A 17,297-nucleotide genomic window follows, 5' to 3' on the forward strand; every position below is an offset into this window, starting at 1 on the left:
GCAGGGAACAAAACAAATTTCAAAGCAAGAAAAAATCGAGAGAGAGAGGAGAGGAGAGAGAGGGAGGGATTTTGTGGGCTCCACTGAGGACATACTTGTCATTCCACTAGAAAATGGCTACTTTTACTATAGTTTTATAGTTGTGGCTTTTTTTAAAATTGTTTTTATATTTTAGGCTACTACTATATATTAACACTATGAATAAGGTAAAAACAATTTTCAAAACCAAAATCACAAGAGAGAAAAAAAAAAAGAAATAAAAGTTCATTTGAGAATGACATCACATCACATAGGGTAATTTTAAATGTAGCCTCAATTTTACTCTTTATAGCCTCCTATATTAATAAATAATTAAAATTATATTTATTGTACAATATTGCCCTCATAACCATCGATCATGTATTCCTACTTTATTAATTAAAAAAAAGAAATAATCTCAAATAACTTATAGCCCCCCAAATGTAGGTAAAATATAACCACAGCAACATCAAACGCATAAATTCGAAGAATTGTATAGCCCCTCACTTCTTCAAAAACCTGAAACTGTGCAGTCGCACGATGCAGGAGTCGCCATTGACGAGAAACAACAGGCGACGATAGTGATTGTTCGATCAAGAGAAAATAATTATTTTCGGCCAAGTTCAGAGAGTGGGAGAGATGGGGGAGGTATAACAACATCAAGAGGACAATGTTTGATTGCCAAATTAGTGCGAAGAAAAAATTTATAAAATTCAATATTTTTTTTTGTTGCCTTGTTGTTGGGAATTGAAAGGAGAAGAAAAGGACGACTGATGATATTTTCCCTAATCTCATTCATTACTTTTTTTGAGGAAGTTTTCCTAATCGTATTATGATTGAAGAAGAATGGGAGATTTCTTTTCAAGATTCGCCATTTTGCAGAGGGTGAAACTTCATCAATTTTCAAACAATAATAAACATTAAAGCTTAAATATGAACCATTACAAAAGCAATACAGATTCAGAAGCGAGTGAATAATGGTAAAAGCAATACAGATACAGATACAGATACAAAAGCAATACAGATACAGATTCAGATATGGCAGCGATGCGGTGAATAATCTACAACTTTAGGGGTTATACTTTGCAGAATATCATGTATTTTAGGGTGGAAATATATTAATTTATTAATTGATAAATTTTAGAACTAAAAGGTTGAAATGGTAAAATTACTTTAATTTTAATTATCTATCAAAATATGAGGCTACAAAGAGTAAAATGGGGGCTACATTTATAATTACCCCATCACATAACGTTATTCGAGTTACTAGCAAGTGATGTTTGAGAGAGAGATGTGTCCAACACGAACACGGGCCGTTGTTTATGGGTATTCTCACGTGAGCCCAATTTATCTAATGTTATCTAAATAAATGGTTCCATACACAGCCCTCAATTTATTTCTTAGTATGTTACATTTTTTTTTTTGAAATAATTCAAAATTACTATATTACCATGAATTAAATATTTAATAAATTATTTATCATTTTAATTTTGTTATAGAGCAAATAAACCGTTCATGGAGACAGGGGTGACGCTACATATTTGCACAAGTTTTCGAGAGGTTCTCCGACTATGGAGTTGAACATGAACGCAAAACATAACTGGAAATTGGCATAAAAATCTAGTATTTTAAAGGGTTAATTGCGTGTAATATCATAAACTTAGAAGAAAATTCATTTGCCCCACAAATTATCAAATACTTTTAATACTGTTCAAACTCCCGATGTCAACTTTCATGATAATTACAAATCTACCCTGCATTCATACAAATAATAGAAAGACTCCCACATATGTTCAATATTCGTACAAAATTAAAAAAGAACCCCAACATGATACTCCCTCCGTCCCGGCCAAGACGCTACATTTGCTTTTCGGCACGGGATTAAGGAGTTGTAGATTAATGTTTTAAGTGTGTAATAATAAAGTGATAAAGTAAGAGAGAGAAAGTAATAAAGTGATAAAGTAAGAAAGAGAAGGTAATAAAGTGATAAAGTAGGAGAGGGAAGATAATAAAGAAATACTTAATGAGTGTTAATTAAGTGTTTAAAATTCCTTATTTTTGCCAAATATAGAAATGTAGCATCTTCGTTGGGACGGCCCGAAAAGGAATATGTAGCATCTTGGGCGGGACGGAGGGAGTATTATTTTAGGCAAAATTACCCTCATGAGTTTTTCTACAATTATAAAGCAATTTTTAAAAATCATAAATAGGGCCCAATATGCTTCCGTATTACTTCAAAATTAATCTAAACATAAACCAACTTTATACCTTTAGTCGAAAACCGCTTCTAGAGTCTGCTTCGTTGCGTTTTACAATCCGCCCCACCGGGGTACTTCCAACCACGCACTCGCAAGAGATGGTTGCAACCTCCTCCTTTAGCAACAACTGTGAATTACCCAGAGTCTATCATCCTTGTTTTACGGATAAAATCCAATCACACAGACGCATCAGATGATTAAATGATGATTTTTCTCTAAGAATTCTCAGCGTCAACGTATAATACTTGGTTGGTAAGTGAAAGAAAATATCTACTTAGCCGGAAGTTTGAGCCAGAGCAAAGCATTTATTGAGGAATTATATAATGGAGTATCTAATACATTTAAGTAATATCTCCAGTAGGGAGGAGACAAACTTGTTTAGCTACTCACTGAGCAGCTTTTACTAAATATATGAGGGAATGAAAACTAAACTAAGAAAGCTGAAAATATTATAAAGATAGGTTTTGGAAATAAAATGGTGTTTTGTTCGAGATATGGGATTTTCGGATGATCTTCTTCCTCTCCCGAGCTTCCTTTTTATAGAGGTCTGATGCCCTCTATAAGTCTTGGTTGTTGGCCTCAGATTCTCTTCCTTCGTGACCCGCTCATGGATGTGATTGCCACCTTCTTTTGTTGGCCATTATTGCTGACACAACTTAATGCCTTCACATGGGACTTGATGGGCAGGACCATTCTTTTATCACTTTGTGATAAATGCTGGTAGGGGCCGGCTGCTTTTCCCTTCACTCAACTTTGTCGTATGCTTTTGGTGAGTGGTTTTCCTGTTGTTTTACCCCACTTTTATTGTTTTCTTCAAGTGTGGTGATTCGTCCTTTTCTTCCACCCACTCTTGTAGTCTTCTTTTTTGTGAGTGGATCTCCTGTTGCGAGTCACATGACTCCCTTTTCTTTGTCGGGCATTTTACTTTTTTGGTGCCCGCGTTACTCATCCACGCGGAGTCTTGTGCTCCTCATACTCGTCGGACCGAAACTTTTTCTTATCAGGTTTTGGAAGGAAACCCTTGGCATTCTTTCTGTGTGAGACATTCCATGCAGACGTGCTCATTCCAATGCCCCAAGTGAGCCATATTGCAGAACTTGTGATGAACCTCTTTGCTCTCCGCGATCTTGTTTTGCCAAAGTGTTAGCTTTTTTTCTTCAAAGGCTTTCTCGGCATACTTGGTAGTAGTTCATGTCATGGTGTTTACCAGGAATGATCCCAAACTCAAATTCTGAAAGAACTTGAATCTAGACTTGACTTTGTCCATCTCTGTGAGACAGACCCATAATCCCCATGCTCGCCTTGTGAAAATCTGATCTTCCCTAAATGTGGGTACAATAGAGGACTGATGATCGGGAGCTTTGATCCGGTTCAAGGCTTTATTGTCAGGCCGTCGAAACTTTATGAAATGGAAAGACTCGTGGTTGCCCTTCCCTGCAGGTTCTGGCGTTGCACTGAAGAAATACAGTTCCAAAACATCCCCTCGTTTGAGGGACTCGTTATTCACCCATGCATCATAGACTGTTTCTTGGATCCACCTCGGTAGACCCTTGATTTCGCTGAACGTCGGAGAAATAGTATAAACTGAGGCCAGTGCCCCAAATTCATACCATTCCTTGATATCTTGTGGATTGGCTCCGGTGGTCATCCATACTCGATGATATTTTCCTCCGACATCAACTCGACTGTTTTCCGGATTAATGCCCCTTGTTGTGTTGAGTTTCTCCCATCTGGACTGGTATACCTGCCAACTTGGAGATACTTCAAAAAAGTCAGTATCAGTCTTAGATTTGCCTGTCGTTGGCCTAAGGCTGATCTCTCCCTCTTTTACCCCAGAGGTGGTGGGTTGACATGATGATTCAGGGTGTGATCCCTTAACATCATCTTTTTCTTGAGTTTCTGGCTTGGAAGCCATTGCCTCAGAACTTGTTGAATTCTCTGCTACAGGTAATCCGCCATGTACGGTAATGCCTTCTTTAATCAGAGGTTCTCTGGTTGTGCGAAGGAGCGGCCTGTGGATTGCATCATGAAGATTTATCATCTTCTTGAGCATACTAGTATTCGGTCAGATACCTTGGCTTCGTCAGCCGACTGTATCCTTCCCGCTTGTTTAGCATGAAGTACACACTCTTGCCATTCTTGTAGTAGCATCTCCATATTTTCACGGAGCTGCCCCTGACTTGTTGTGATGGCTTCAACCTCAGTTGGCTCCATCTCTTGTTAGAAAATCTGCAAGAACATTATCATCATATTTCAAAACGACAATATCAAAGTTATAATATTGACATTCATCTTGCCAACTTAATAATCTAGCCTTTTCAGGTTTAGATTAAATTTTCTTGGTTAAGAAAGCTTTAACATTAGTGTTATTAACTTTCAAAATAAATTTCTTAGCAAGTAGAAATAGCGGCCATTTTTTAAACGTTTTTCTGACTGCATAGAATTCTTTCTCATTGATGTGCCATCGCACAACTTCACTGTCGGAAAAGAGACCACTGCAGTATCTTCACGGTTCTTCTCCATAAGGGGTGATCTTGGTAAGGACGGCTGCCCACCAGAAATCACTTGCATCTGTGTAAAGAACCAGGTCGTCCTCATCTTATGGAATTAATTGAAAGCTTTGAGAGATTCTTGTAAATCTCTTTCAGCTTCTTCATACTGTCATGATTTTCTTCTTTCCAGATGAATGGAACATCTTTCTTTAATAAGGGACTATAGATTTTCCTGTGTTCTGCAAGGTTCTTAATGAACATTCCTGCAAAGTTTACAACTCCTAAAAAGCTTTGGAGCTGCTTCTTTTCCTTGAGATCCTCTGGGAAATTCTGGACCTTTTCCAAAATATGTTCCTGCAGAATTATCCATGTCTCATCGATCTCAATACCCAGAAAGTCCATCTTCTGAGTTGCCACGACTGCCTTTTTTTTCAGACAACACCAATCCTTCATGTTGGCAAACATCTGCAAAGATCTCCAAATATTTGACATGTTCATGAATATCTTTTGATGTAATTAAAATGTCATCAATATAGACAAACATGAACGAGGAATAATCCTTGAATAGATTATCCATCTTTCTTTGGAATATCTGGGGTGCATTGGCTAGCCCCATCAGCATGACATTCCAGACGTAATGTCCTTGTGGAGTTAAGAAGGTTGTGAACTTCTTACTCCCTTCTTCCATGCGAATCTGGTAAAAACCTGACTTGCAATCAAACTTTGAGAATACCTTAGCACTTCTTATACAATTGATAAGGTGTTATCGGCTTGGGATGAAATACCCATCAAACTCTAAAATGTCATTAATTCATTTGTAATTAATAACCAATCTAGGTTTACCTCTTTTGATCTCACCATGATTTCTTACCAAAATCTGGAACTATTGTAAGGCGAGTTTACTGGATCGATCAATCGCAAATCAAGATGTTCCTTAATTATGCTTCTCATATCCTGCTGATCTTGAGTGTTCATCATGATTGGTCTGAATCACACAAACTCATGCTCCTTACCGTTTTTAACCTTCAAGGTTACTTTGAGTTGGTTCTTGTCCCACCATGCCAAAAGATCCTCATAATAGCATTTATGGATTCTCCTTTTGACGTCGGGTATGGACACCCGTTCTTCTTCCCTAATATCTTTGTATGATATTAAGGAGACTTTAAGGATTTGAGTTTCTTCTTCAGAGATATCTGGAAACTCCTTTATTCTGCATTTGAGCAGAACATCTCTGAACCTTTGTTGATCCTTCATCTGTGGACACCGAAGTTTACCTTCATTATCACCACGCTTGCTGCGAAAGTTGACTGACATGCTCGATTGAATGCTCATTCGAGTTTGTGCACAATGATTGAATGCTCATTTGAGTTTACAGTAATTCTCTACTTGATCTTCTAATTAATTATCCTCTTCAAAAGCTTCTTGAAATCTTTGGAGGAAAGTATGTCTTCTTGATCTCCTTGGATTTGTGATGACTTGAATTTAAATTTGATGACGTCAATTCAGAGGGCTTCCACATTATTTCTGAATCAAACGTTGACTTGGATGATTTTGACGAAGAACACATTGATTTTCTTATGGAACGTCTTGATTGTTGGAGATGATTTCGTAGTAGTGAATTCCTCATGCAATGCTTGAGATCTTCAAATGATTTGTGTGTGTTTATGAGCTTCCTACATCTCATATTTATAGTTGTAGGAAAAACTAATTAAGGAAGTTTAGGGTTGGGCTTTTAAGCCTGAGCCCGTAAATCTTGGGCCTAGGACTGAGGTAACATGATTTTATTGGACCCTCATGTGGATTTTGACACATGACAATTTCTAATTGACCAATAAATCCACATAATTAAATATTCTCTCCGTCCACAAAAAAGAATCTCATTTGGGGTTCGGTACGAGTTTTAAGAAAGTTGTTAAAGTAGGTGTAAGAGGAGTAAAAGTAAATTTTGTAGGAGGGGGGGTGTTAATTAAATTTTTTAAATTCTTAATCTCAAATTAACTTGTGAAGTTATTTTTTTTAACTTTAATGAAATTATTCAATGTATTTATTCTGAATTTAAATTCAGACTTTAATTTTTCATAGCAATTCAACAACATGCGAACACCCGCATTCAATCACCATTTCATCCATTCATCATAAAAAGATTAGCGACCCTCAGACATTGAGCCATCAATTATCATCACAGGGCGACACAGACCAAGGCAAAGCAGCAAATGCAGTTTCATGTTCTGATTCATACCAACAGATTCAGCCATGGCATCACATACATCACAAAAATTCATCAGCCGACTTAAACAACAAACCAAAACAAGACATAGCATCATCAATTGCAATTTTATGCAATTTTATACCAAGACAACAGATTCAGCCATAGCATCATAGACACCACAAAAATATGGCATCACCAGTCCCCAACCAAAAACCAACAAATTATCCACCACATCAAACATATCGTAAAAGATATGGCGTCACCAGCCCCCCATCACAAAACAAACAGTTTCAGCCATCACGTGAAATCGAAAAAAATAACAGATTCACCACCACATAAATAGGGTATCACCAGCCCACCACCACCTAAAATTGGAAAAAAAAATAGAGGCGGCGAGTCGTAGAGAGACAACTAGCCTATTTGTCGATTCATCACTGAAAAACGGTGATTCAAAGAGAGAATCACCGGTTTCAGATAGAGAAGTCGGAGGGAGGTTGAGATCCATCTCCGAAGGCTGAGATTCAAAGAGAGAATCACAGTTGACTGAAGTTAGGGTTTTTAGTCGGTGGAAATTAAACGGAAAAAGGAAGGCGGCGATACGTATGAGAGATTAGGGTTTCCAGACGGTGAGGAAGCACTGGATATGAAGGAGGGAAACGACGATTTGCTTGAGAGATTAGGTTTCCAGATGGTGAAGAAGGAAGGAGGGGCGCCGATAATGAGAGCCAAGGCAAAATAGGGTAGAATTTATAAAATTAAAATTAGGATTGTGGTTTCTAATTAAGACATTAAGTGGATGGCAAAATAAAGTAAATATAGAAGTTTGAAAAGAGTATAATTATACAAAAAGTGAAACATAACACTTTTTGTGGACAAAAAAGGGGTAAGTAGGACTCTTTTTCATAAACGGAAAGAGTATTAATTATATATCTAATTAATTTTAAAATTATATTTAATTTGATTTATAATATTCATGTAGCATGATTTAATAGATTATAAATTTTAATTGCGTTTACACACATTTATAGTATATGAGTAAATGAATATTTGAGCTTCAAGAAAAATACATAAAGGATCATCTCATCGACTCATTTATAAATTTTGTAGACGGAACAATGGAAACTCGTATTCTCGAGACAATAAAGCGCAATTTAGTTGATAAGACGTTTCCCCTCCTATCAATAGGTTGGGGGGTTTGAATCACACAAATAGAAAATGAAGAACTATTATTGACCCTCTTTTAAAGAAAAGCAAAAAAAAACAATCGTCTCATTTATAAATTCAAGGGACGGATTTGAAAATAAAATCCATCCTTTAAATAATTAAACAACCCACCTCACAGTCACAGTCCATAGGGATTAGAGCCTTATTTTTCTTATCCAACATAATCCTTGATTTCACGTGGTAATGATATGATTAAATAAATAATTAAGGCCCAAATCCCAATTTGATTTATGTGCCCTTTTCTTGCGCCACCAGACAAGAATTTTTATGTTTGGGAAATCCAATTGCTTGCTCCAATTATAACTTGGAATCTCTCGAAGCTGCAAAATTCAACACCACCCCTAATATAGGAAGCAGCTGAAGTCTAATCATGTTGCTTTGTACAGAATACATCTTGTATTAACTAATTTGGAGATAATACAAGTCGCCATAATAGCTTTAAATTTAATATTTTAAATATTTTATTAAATATAAATAATTTTTTAAAATTTTATTAATTTATAAATATTGTAATTTTTTTATGTTTTTTTTGCAATTTTGTATTTTTATTTATTTTTAAAAAAATAAAAAATTATAAAAACAATAAAAGAATAGCTATGATGTGCAGAAAAATAAATTCAACTAATATTTTTTTAAACATAAAAAATTAAATACATGAGCTTCTACAACATTTTTCATGGATTTGTCTCAACTCTTTTGCAATTCTTTCCCTCTAAAACTTGTGGAAAGTGTAAAAACATTTAAATTTATATATTTTCTTGATCAACACCATTGTGGAGAAGATTTCAAGTTTAGTTCGTAAGATTTCGCTATCTTCCTTTGTCTTACTTGGATTATTTTCTCTATTATTAACAAAATTTCTAAGAGCATCCGCATTGGGACCTCCTTGATAGCCTCCTTGATAGCCTACTTGATAGTGTTTGTGTTATTGAGTAGGTAGTGCTGCATTGGGGTTCCTTGATAGCCTACTTGATAACATTAGTTTTGATTTTATGTTTTTCATTTAAATTTTATTTCTCAAATTTAAATAACACAATTTATTACAAATTTAAATTGCATTAATTATAAAATCCTAAATATTACATAAAACTTTAATAAAATAAAAACAATTCCTAAAAATTAACTACTCTGGCCCTAGAGGTCCGAAACGTGCCCAAAGGTGCTCAGTCAAATCATATCGGAGCTGAGCATGTAGTTGTCTATCTCGGAGAAGGCTATCCCTTCGCACATATTCCTCGAAGGACACCGGTGTTTGTCCAGCACTCTCCGTCGAACCACTGCTAGACGCCCCGTCATCATCTCTCCAGTTGGCAGCCGCTTCACCTTCGTGCTCCACAATCATGTTGTGGAGAATGATGCAACACATCATGATGTCCTTCAGGTGATCTACGTACCAATTGCGCGCCGGACTTCGAATGATTCCCCACCGAGCTTGAAGGACTCCGAAGGCGCGTTCCACATCCTTCCGTGCCGATTCTTGCATCTTCTTGAACCTTGCCTCCTTCGGATTGGTCGCCATTGATGGACTCTTCACGAAGCAACGCCACTCCGGATATATGCCGTCACACAAATAGTAGCCCATCCGGTATTCGCGCTGGTTGGCATGAAAGACCACCGGCGCCGCAGTTCCTCCTAACACGTCGGAGAAGAGAGGAGACTGATTCAGCACATTGATGTCGTTGTTTGAACCAGCGACGCCGAAGAAGGCGTGCCAAATCCACAAATCGAATGAGGCAACGGCCTCCAATATCAAGGTGGGCTCTCCCTGATCCCCGCGTGTGTATGCGCCGTGCCACGCCTTTGGGCAGTTCTTCCACGCCTAATGCATGCAGTCTAAGCTCCCGAGCATCCCGGGAAAACCATGTCTCGCCTCGTGCATTCGGAGTAGGCGTTGCACGTCTGTTGCCGTTGGACGGCGCAGGTAATGGGCTCCAAAAGCCCGTATGACCGCCTTGCAGAACTTCTTTAGGCATAGACGACTGGTTGAGTCCGCCACTTTGAGATACTCATCGAACACATCCGCACTAACCCCGGTGGCTAATTGGCGGATAGCCGACGTGCATTTCTACAAAGGAGAAAGAGAATCTCGACCGAGTGCATCAGTGCTCATATGAAAGTAAATATCTTCACCTTGAACAGCATCGACGATGCGCAAGAAGAGCTCCTTCTGCATGCGAAATCGACGCCGGAAAAAAGTAGGGCCATACGTTGGATTGTCGACGAAGTAGTCTTGCATAAGACGTACATGGGCCTCTTCACGATCACGGTGGACGTATGATCGGGGACGTTTCGCACGCGCCGGCTCCGGCGCCGGTTGGGGGTAGTATGATTGCAGCACTTGTTTCTGCAACTCAACCAACTCCATGAACTTTTCAGCGACTTCGTCGGAATCGGGCGATGAATCATGTTCAGGTGACGACATTTTTGGAAGAAAAATTGTAGGAGGAAGAAGGAATGGTTTGTGCTGAATGAAAGTGAGTTGTGATGAATGAATTGTAGGTGAATGAGTTGTAGGGAGAAGTATTATTTATAGAGAGAAAAGAAGATAAAAAAAAAAGGAAAATTGAAGAATGCCGTTGAAAGAGCCGTTGGAAAGCAAAAAAAAATTTTTTTTGAAGAAACGGTCGAAAATCGGAAATAGGAAAATATATTTTTTTTTAATTATGGCGCGTGCAGAGCACGCGCCTACTCGAGGAGTCCTCGAGGAGCTCCACGCTGCATCGCCCTCCTCGAAGCCGGCCATCTCCTCGAGGACACCCTCGAGTACCCGCGATGCGGGTGCTCTAACTATCGAGTGTAACATTTGCTTGCAATAACATGAAAGTTGTTGACTGAGCCTATAAGCTATTGAATTAGTTGCTACTTATCAACTACCGAGTAGAAGAATCCTGAACTCTAGACTTGTTTCATACTTGCTACTTGTGAAGATCTATTTTATGTATTGGCTTAAAATTTATTTCTTGTTAGTTTAGATATAATACTTCAAACGATGTATAGAATGTGTAGGATGTATTTAATTTCAATGTGTAACACATAAATTGCTAGCCTTGTTAAGCTTTTTTGGGATACGACTTGGATCAATTTGTCACTGTACGATTAGCCTCGTTCTCTTGCAAGCGATCTAGAGTGTATACTTTAGGTTGAACAGTTTAGTAGAAACTAAATTTACATAATTTTTCATAATTCAAGTATTAATTGATTGAAATCGATAATTCAAAATATAATCGAAAAAATGGTGATAGGTTAAGATACATTACTATTTAAATTTTTAATAACTACTAGCAGAAAGAACGTACGTTGTACGTGTAATTAATATTATTTTATTTGATAATCTATTATTTTAGAAAATCTATTAATTCATTACTTTTATTCGATAATTTATTGAATGTATATATTTATCTATAAGCCTTATCAATAACTATAGATATATATCACATAAATTAAGTGTAATATTTAATAAATTAATATATTCTTATAAATATACAGTATGTAAAATAGCCTTAAAATTAAATATATAATAGGGATAAAATAGGCAATCCACAAGTTGTGTCTTAAGATGCCTTAGGTTCTTTTTCTATTAGTATAGATTAACGGTGTGCGCATATGTATACTTCAGTCTTCATTTGATCAATTGAAAGCAACATTATTTCAATGATTTTAAGTAACAAATTCGAATTTCTTTAATACTTTTAAAATCATGCTCTTGACTCACGAAATTTTTATAAAATCTACCTTGTTTGTGTTTTACTTTGCATGCTAACTACATATACACATTACACATACGGCACGAGGTTGTTATCCATTTTCCGCAATAGTCATTACGAATTTATTCGCCACTTAAAAAGATATAAATCGGTGTTAACTATGAAAAGCTGTCCAAAACACTCTTATTATTTTTATTTTTATTTTTACTTTTTATATAGTCACATGCATCAAGTAGCTGAAAATTTTCCATTAATTAGCACTGGTGTTCATTATTCACATGTTCCCATTTGGCTGGACCAATTTATAAATGGTAAAGTACAACAAATTTATAGCTTAATTTGTTATACCAACAAATCATTGATTGCACATACAGCTGTCAGTGCTAGGATTGAATCCACTCTGACACTCTGATGAGTATATTCATTTATCTGCTTTCTCAATATTTTCTTATTTATTGTTTCACATTTTTAAATATCGTTATTATTTTTCGTCTGCTTAAACACATCATATGAGATGATGTTCATTATATAATTAGGGATGTGGAAAATCAAATTTTATTTCCAACTGTAGTCATTTCGGTTTCGATTGTTGAATTGAATTTTCAATGAAAAAGTAATATAGGCTTGGATGATCTAGAGCATATTTGTACAACATTTGTTATTGCATCCATGGATGGTGATGTCTCAAGTGAAGGAATAAATTTATCTAATTTCAATTATGAAAACGACCATGTTGTATACATACAAAATAATTAAGAATTATTGGGTGCAAATGATTTCAAACACAAATTTTCTGAAATTCATCAAACAGCTACAACTAATTCTTGCATAAAATCATGGCAACATACATAATAAAGCCTTCTCAAAATTGCTAAATGTAGGAAGATTCATATTTCGTTGCAAAAAAAGTCCTGCAAGAGTTTGCAGATCAAGAGCCAAAGCAACTTCTTACATTCAAATAAGTCGAAAACGACCACCATTTTTGCTAGTTCGAGCATAAATCTAGGAACTGAAGGGCTCAAAAACAGAGCATTCGGATAGAAAGAAAACCTAATCAAACTTTACGATCCAAACTTGAAAACAGATCGATTTCTTCACTTGTTACCGTGATAGTCGCTGCTTGAATCCGTTAGAATCGTAAGCCTTCTTGCTTTTGTCACAAAATCGCTGCAAGAATTTGAAACAGATCAGCAACGGTCAGTTATTGATGAATCGTGCAAGAACGAGAAGAAAGAGTCGTGTAAGTTCTTACCCGAAGGGCTCGTCTCCAATGAGTTTGGTCGCGCCTACTGCGTTGCTATAAACTACAATGCTCGAAATTGTGGATCTTCCGAACATAGAAGACAATTTCCGGTGCAGTTCTTCGTATGACCTGAGAGTCGAGAGGTCAAGGGTCCGACCAACATCCTCGGACTCCATGAAAACTTTGCAGTGCTCGTGTTTCTGATCTTTCAGCCTCGGAAACTCTTCATCCGATGAGGCTTCCGGTGGAGAATTCTGAATCACTGCTGATCCCGAAGCATTGGATGTGTGGCCTACAGTATCGTGGTATCCATCCGAGAAGCTGTTCCCTCCGGCATCCATGGAGCAGCTCTGAGAAATTTGCTGTTCCGTCAGAATTGGCTGACCGAATAAAACAAACATAGGCGTTCTCGCCCCGTTTTTGCCTTCATTAGGCTTCTTCAGATACTGGACAGAGCTCTCCATTTTTAGACAATGAGGCGAAGCGCCTGAGTTGCAATTTTCCAGAGGGTTGCCGGTGATGAATTGAGGATGTTGGCCACCATAATCGAGTGGCTTGAAGTCGAACGGACGAAGTCCCATCTGCAGTTTATTGAGGTGGAGATCCGAAGAAGATAACACGAATTGAGCATGCCTGGCTCCCTGTATGCCTGTAGAGATGTTGTCGGGTAAACAACACAAGGGGCTGCTGGGACTGAGGGGGTTGCTGAGTAGCGTCGACATCGGAAGTTGGCCGAACGGAAATTCCAAATGCTGCCGAGGCCTCTTGTTTGGCGGGGAGAACGGGGAGAGATGGATTGTCGGAATACTTGAAACCAACTCAACTAACCAAGGGTTAACGCGTTTAACGTTTTGGAGCAAATCGGGCTCATCCCATGCCACCTGAGTAAGTTTTACAAATGAATATGAGCAGCAAAGATTACTTCACTAGATCAAAATTGACTCAACTTTATACTAATCGAAGGGACAAAAAAATGAAACAACATATTAGCTACCTGCAGAAGTCGCCAAGGAGAATTAGGCCAGTGAATCGGATCATCTACTTGGACAGATGATATGGTTCCCATAAACCAGCTTATCCGAGACGAATCTTCTGTTTCGAATGCCATCTTGAATCTCATCCCGGGACACCACTGGACCCTCATTGCAGCCCTCACTGCCGAGGCCTTGATCACAAACTCCGGCGTGCTTGCACGGGGATAGTAGACGACCTCGAACAGCTGCCCACTGGCAGCAAGTCTTGCTGCTTCAATTACTGAAGCAATCTTCACATTATCTTTCTCCTTCACCCTCGAATCACACTCATTCTTAAGGCCACTCTCACTTGAGAAACCATAGAAACCCGACTTGTATAAAGATGAGGTGCCATTCGCGGCACCCGTGTTCCACCCGGACGACACCTCAGACCCGCCCCCGATCCCCAACTTGGCCCTGCGTATGCCCACACAAAGGTCCCCATTTTCTGCCCTCAAGAACACAATGGAATCCCCTGCCACAAGCTTCTTCTGGTTCACAAAATTACTCCAACCAGTGGTCAAGAGATGCCTCCTAGGCGTCCCCCGATAGATATGCCTAAACTTCCAAACCTCCCCATGCACATCCTTGCCCAAGATCGTCTGCACAGGCGGCTCAGCCGAGTAATCCAACCTTGGAAATATGGTCTCCGCGCAATACCTCGGAACAGAAAACCCCCCACCATTGTTTGCATCCGACTGTGTCAGCGTCTTAGCGAACGAATTCAGCTTCTCCTTTTCCTCATTCCTATCAAATCCCAACAATCCAACCTCATCATCAACCTCACATTCCCTCCCTCTCAAAGGGACTAATCCGATTTTTGCAAAAACCTCATCTGTCTCAACATCAGCCAGATACTTAATCGATGATACTCTACAAGGCACTAGGGGCGAAATTCGGGGAAAACTACGAAAATCGACATTCTTAGCCGCATGCTCAGCATGACCCTGAGGGAAGTAATACACATTGGAATTCAATGGTGGAATTTGAGTCATTCCACCAGCACAAGCATGCCATAATTGGGAATCCAAATATTTTTCGAACTGATTCTCGGTCTTCTCCAATGAATGCATAATATCAATCATAATTCTCAGCAAAAATCACACCGTTTTTCAACCACATAAAAATTCTAACAAAATCAATAGAAACCCTCCATAAATCTCTGCAGAAACAATATAGGAACAATCATATAAAAAAGATTAAAGCCATTAAATAGCCACAAATTCAATACAATAACCTATGAAGAAATGCCCTTTTTTTTTTCTAAAAAGAAATCCCAAATTGTTTCTCAATTAATAATTTCAATGGGATCCAAACCCAGATAAAAAATCAATCACAAGAGCTGGGAAAAATCAAGACTGTTTTATCGAAAGAGAAAAGAGGGATGAAAATGGACTTACACACAAAGATTTCGTCTTGATTTTAATTTCTGGCAGTTTCTGAGAGATAAACTGGTTTTTTCACCTTATCTCTACGTGAAAAAAGGCTGAGCGCTTTTAATGGTCAAATCAAGGGAGAAATAAATTGGGCAGTTTAACTTGAAGGAAAAGCAAAAGGTAAAGAATGAGTGGTGGTTGGTTGTGTAGGGCTTTTACACAGCACAAAACTGTAAACTGATTTGTTTTGAGTGAGGGAGAGGAGAAAGTTTCAGCGAGGGATTTAAGTGCAGTGAGAGAGGGAGGTTTGATGAAGATAGGGACAGACAGAGACAAGAGACAAAAACACACACAACACACAGTGGAGGAGAGAGAGAGTGTCGAAGAGACACCTGAGATTGAAGCTTTTTTTGCCGACCAGAGGTGGCAGAGGGAATTGATTTTGACAAATGACATAGGAATAAGTCCAACCATATACTATATCTATATTTATTTTATTTTTAAATAATACTCTTAATTAATATGACTCCGTAAAAACACCACCTCAATATTTTTTGCTAACCTTCAGATTTTACGGACTCCATGATTCGTGGATGTTGGTTGTATCAAATGATTCGGTCTGATTTATAATAAATTAAATATTTTAGGTTTTTTGTATTTTTAGTATGAGGTACTCAAATAATATTTACGATGGAGAATAAGATGTTGGTCTTAAATTTCACAATTTTTTTGTTGTTAGGACATCGAATATAATTCAATGTAATTAGAAGGAAGAAATCATGTTTTAGGACTAAATTTCATTTAATTGAGTATTAGTGTATTATCCGTCGACGGACAAATATTTTATGTTGTGATTTATAAATTATTTTAGCATATCAAATATTTTGTATATAAATTATTTATATAATTAATTAAATAATAATAAAATAATGGTAAATTTTAAATTATATTAATCTCAATCACTTTTACCAATTAAATGTTAATTTTTTGTTGAGATAACAGAAATACTTCTGCATGATATGTGTAAGTTCATAATGACAATTTATGCAATAATATGTATGAACACATTTTAAGAGAAATTTTTAAAAATATCAGTTTATTTATACCTGATATCAGATGCAGAGGTCTATTGAACCCCTCTTCCGATATCAATTGTTGGTCCCGAACGAGTGTGCATTGGTGTATGAGTGGGGGAGAATGCACAATTACAATTTATTTTGTTACTATTCAGATTTGTAGCTAAGGAACATGTTCAGCTGATAATGATTCAACTAATGTTGATTCTAAACAGCTAACAAGTAAACTGACTAGTTTTCATATAAGCATGTTCACACTGAGTTATCAATTACACTAATTGCTCTTTAGCTAGTCGGCTAGACTGCTGACTGAGTATGAAAATAATATGGTGATTAAAAACTCGCTTTGTAAAAATCTCTTTGTCTATCCTATCAGCTTATTATGAGTTTAATTAAATTAATACCCTATAGAACAAACTTATTAAGTCAAATAAAGACAATGCAGAAAAGATGTGTGCTTAACTATGACAGCTATATGTTATCAATATGTAAATCACAAAGTAAAACACACATAGGTTTATATGGTCCGAAGCCAGCTACTCCTACATTCACAGCCCTGCAACAGAGGAATCCACTTCACTTTAAGATTCCTTATTTTAGATTTCTAGTCAACCGACCAGCTAGTTATGTTAAGATGATCCACGGGTTATGCGGTACTCGTGACCGCTTCAAGCAATTTGCACA

General features: G+C 37.4%; 1 protein-coding gene across 2 annotated transcripts; it reads right to left on the reverse strand.

Moving 5' to 3' along the window:
- Positions 1–12,773: 12,773 nt before the first annotated feature.
- On the reverse strand, positions 12,774–15,993 carry LOC131001979 (auxin response factor 18-like). 2 transcript variants are annotated; one of them, XM_057928643.1, is made up of 4 exons: positions 15,562–15,993; positions 14,143–15,323; positions 13,158–14,029; positions 12,774–13,072 (listed from the first exon to the last, which is right to left on the reverse strand). In XM_057928643.1, the coding sequence occupies exons 2-4, from the start codon at positions 15,244–15,246 to the stop codon at positions 13,000–13,002; spliced, it is 2,049 nt and encodes a 682-aa protein (XP_057784626.1). In that variant the 5' UTR covers positions 15,247–15,323; positions 15,562–15,993; the 3' UTR covers positions 12,774–12,999. The 2 variants fall into 2 exon arrangements, with proteins under 2 accessions (XP_057784626.1, XP_057784627.1); XM_057928644.1 differs by having other exon boundaries at positions 14,143–15,991.
- Positions 15,994–17,297: the final 1,304 nt, after the last annotated feature.

Source organism: Salvia miltiorrhiza, chromosome 8, assembly GCF_028751815.1.
Source record: "Salvia miltiorrhiza cultivar Shanhuang (shh) chromosome 8, IMPLAD_Smil_shh, whole genome shotgun sequence".
Classification (NCBI taxonomy): Eukaryota; Viridiplantae; Streptophyta; class Magnoliopsida; order Lamiales; family Lamiaceae; genus Salvia; species Salvia miltiorrhiza.

Excerpts from the sequence above, each read along its gene's own strand:
- LOC131001979 (XM_057928643.1), bottom strand. The coding sequence starts at position 15,246 with ATGATTGATATTATGCATTCATTGGAGAAGACCGAGAATCAGTTCGAA. Across the intron at positions 14,030-14,142 it reads CTCCTTGGCGACTTCTGCAG|GTGGCATGGGATGAGCCCGA; the intron begins GTAGCTAATATG and ends AAACTTACTCAG. Across the intron at positions 13,073-13,157 it reads ATTGGAGACGAGCCCTTCGG|CGATTTTGTGACAAAAGCAA; the intron begins GTAAGAACTTAC and ends AAATTCTTGCAG.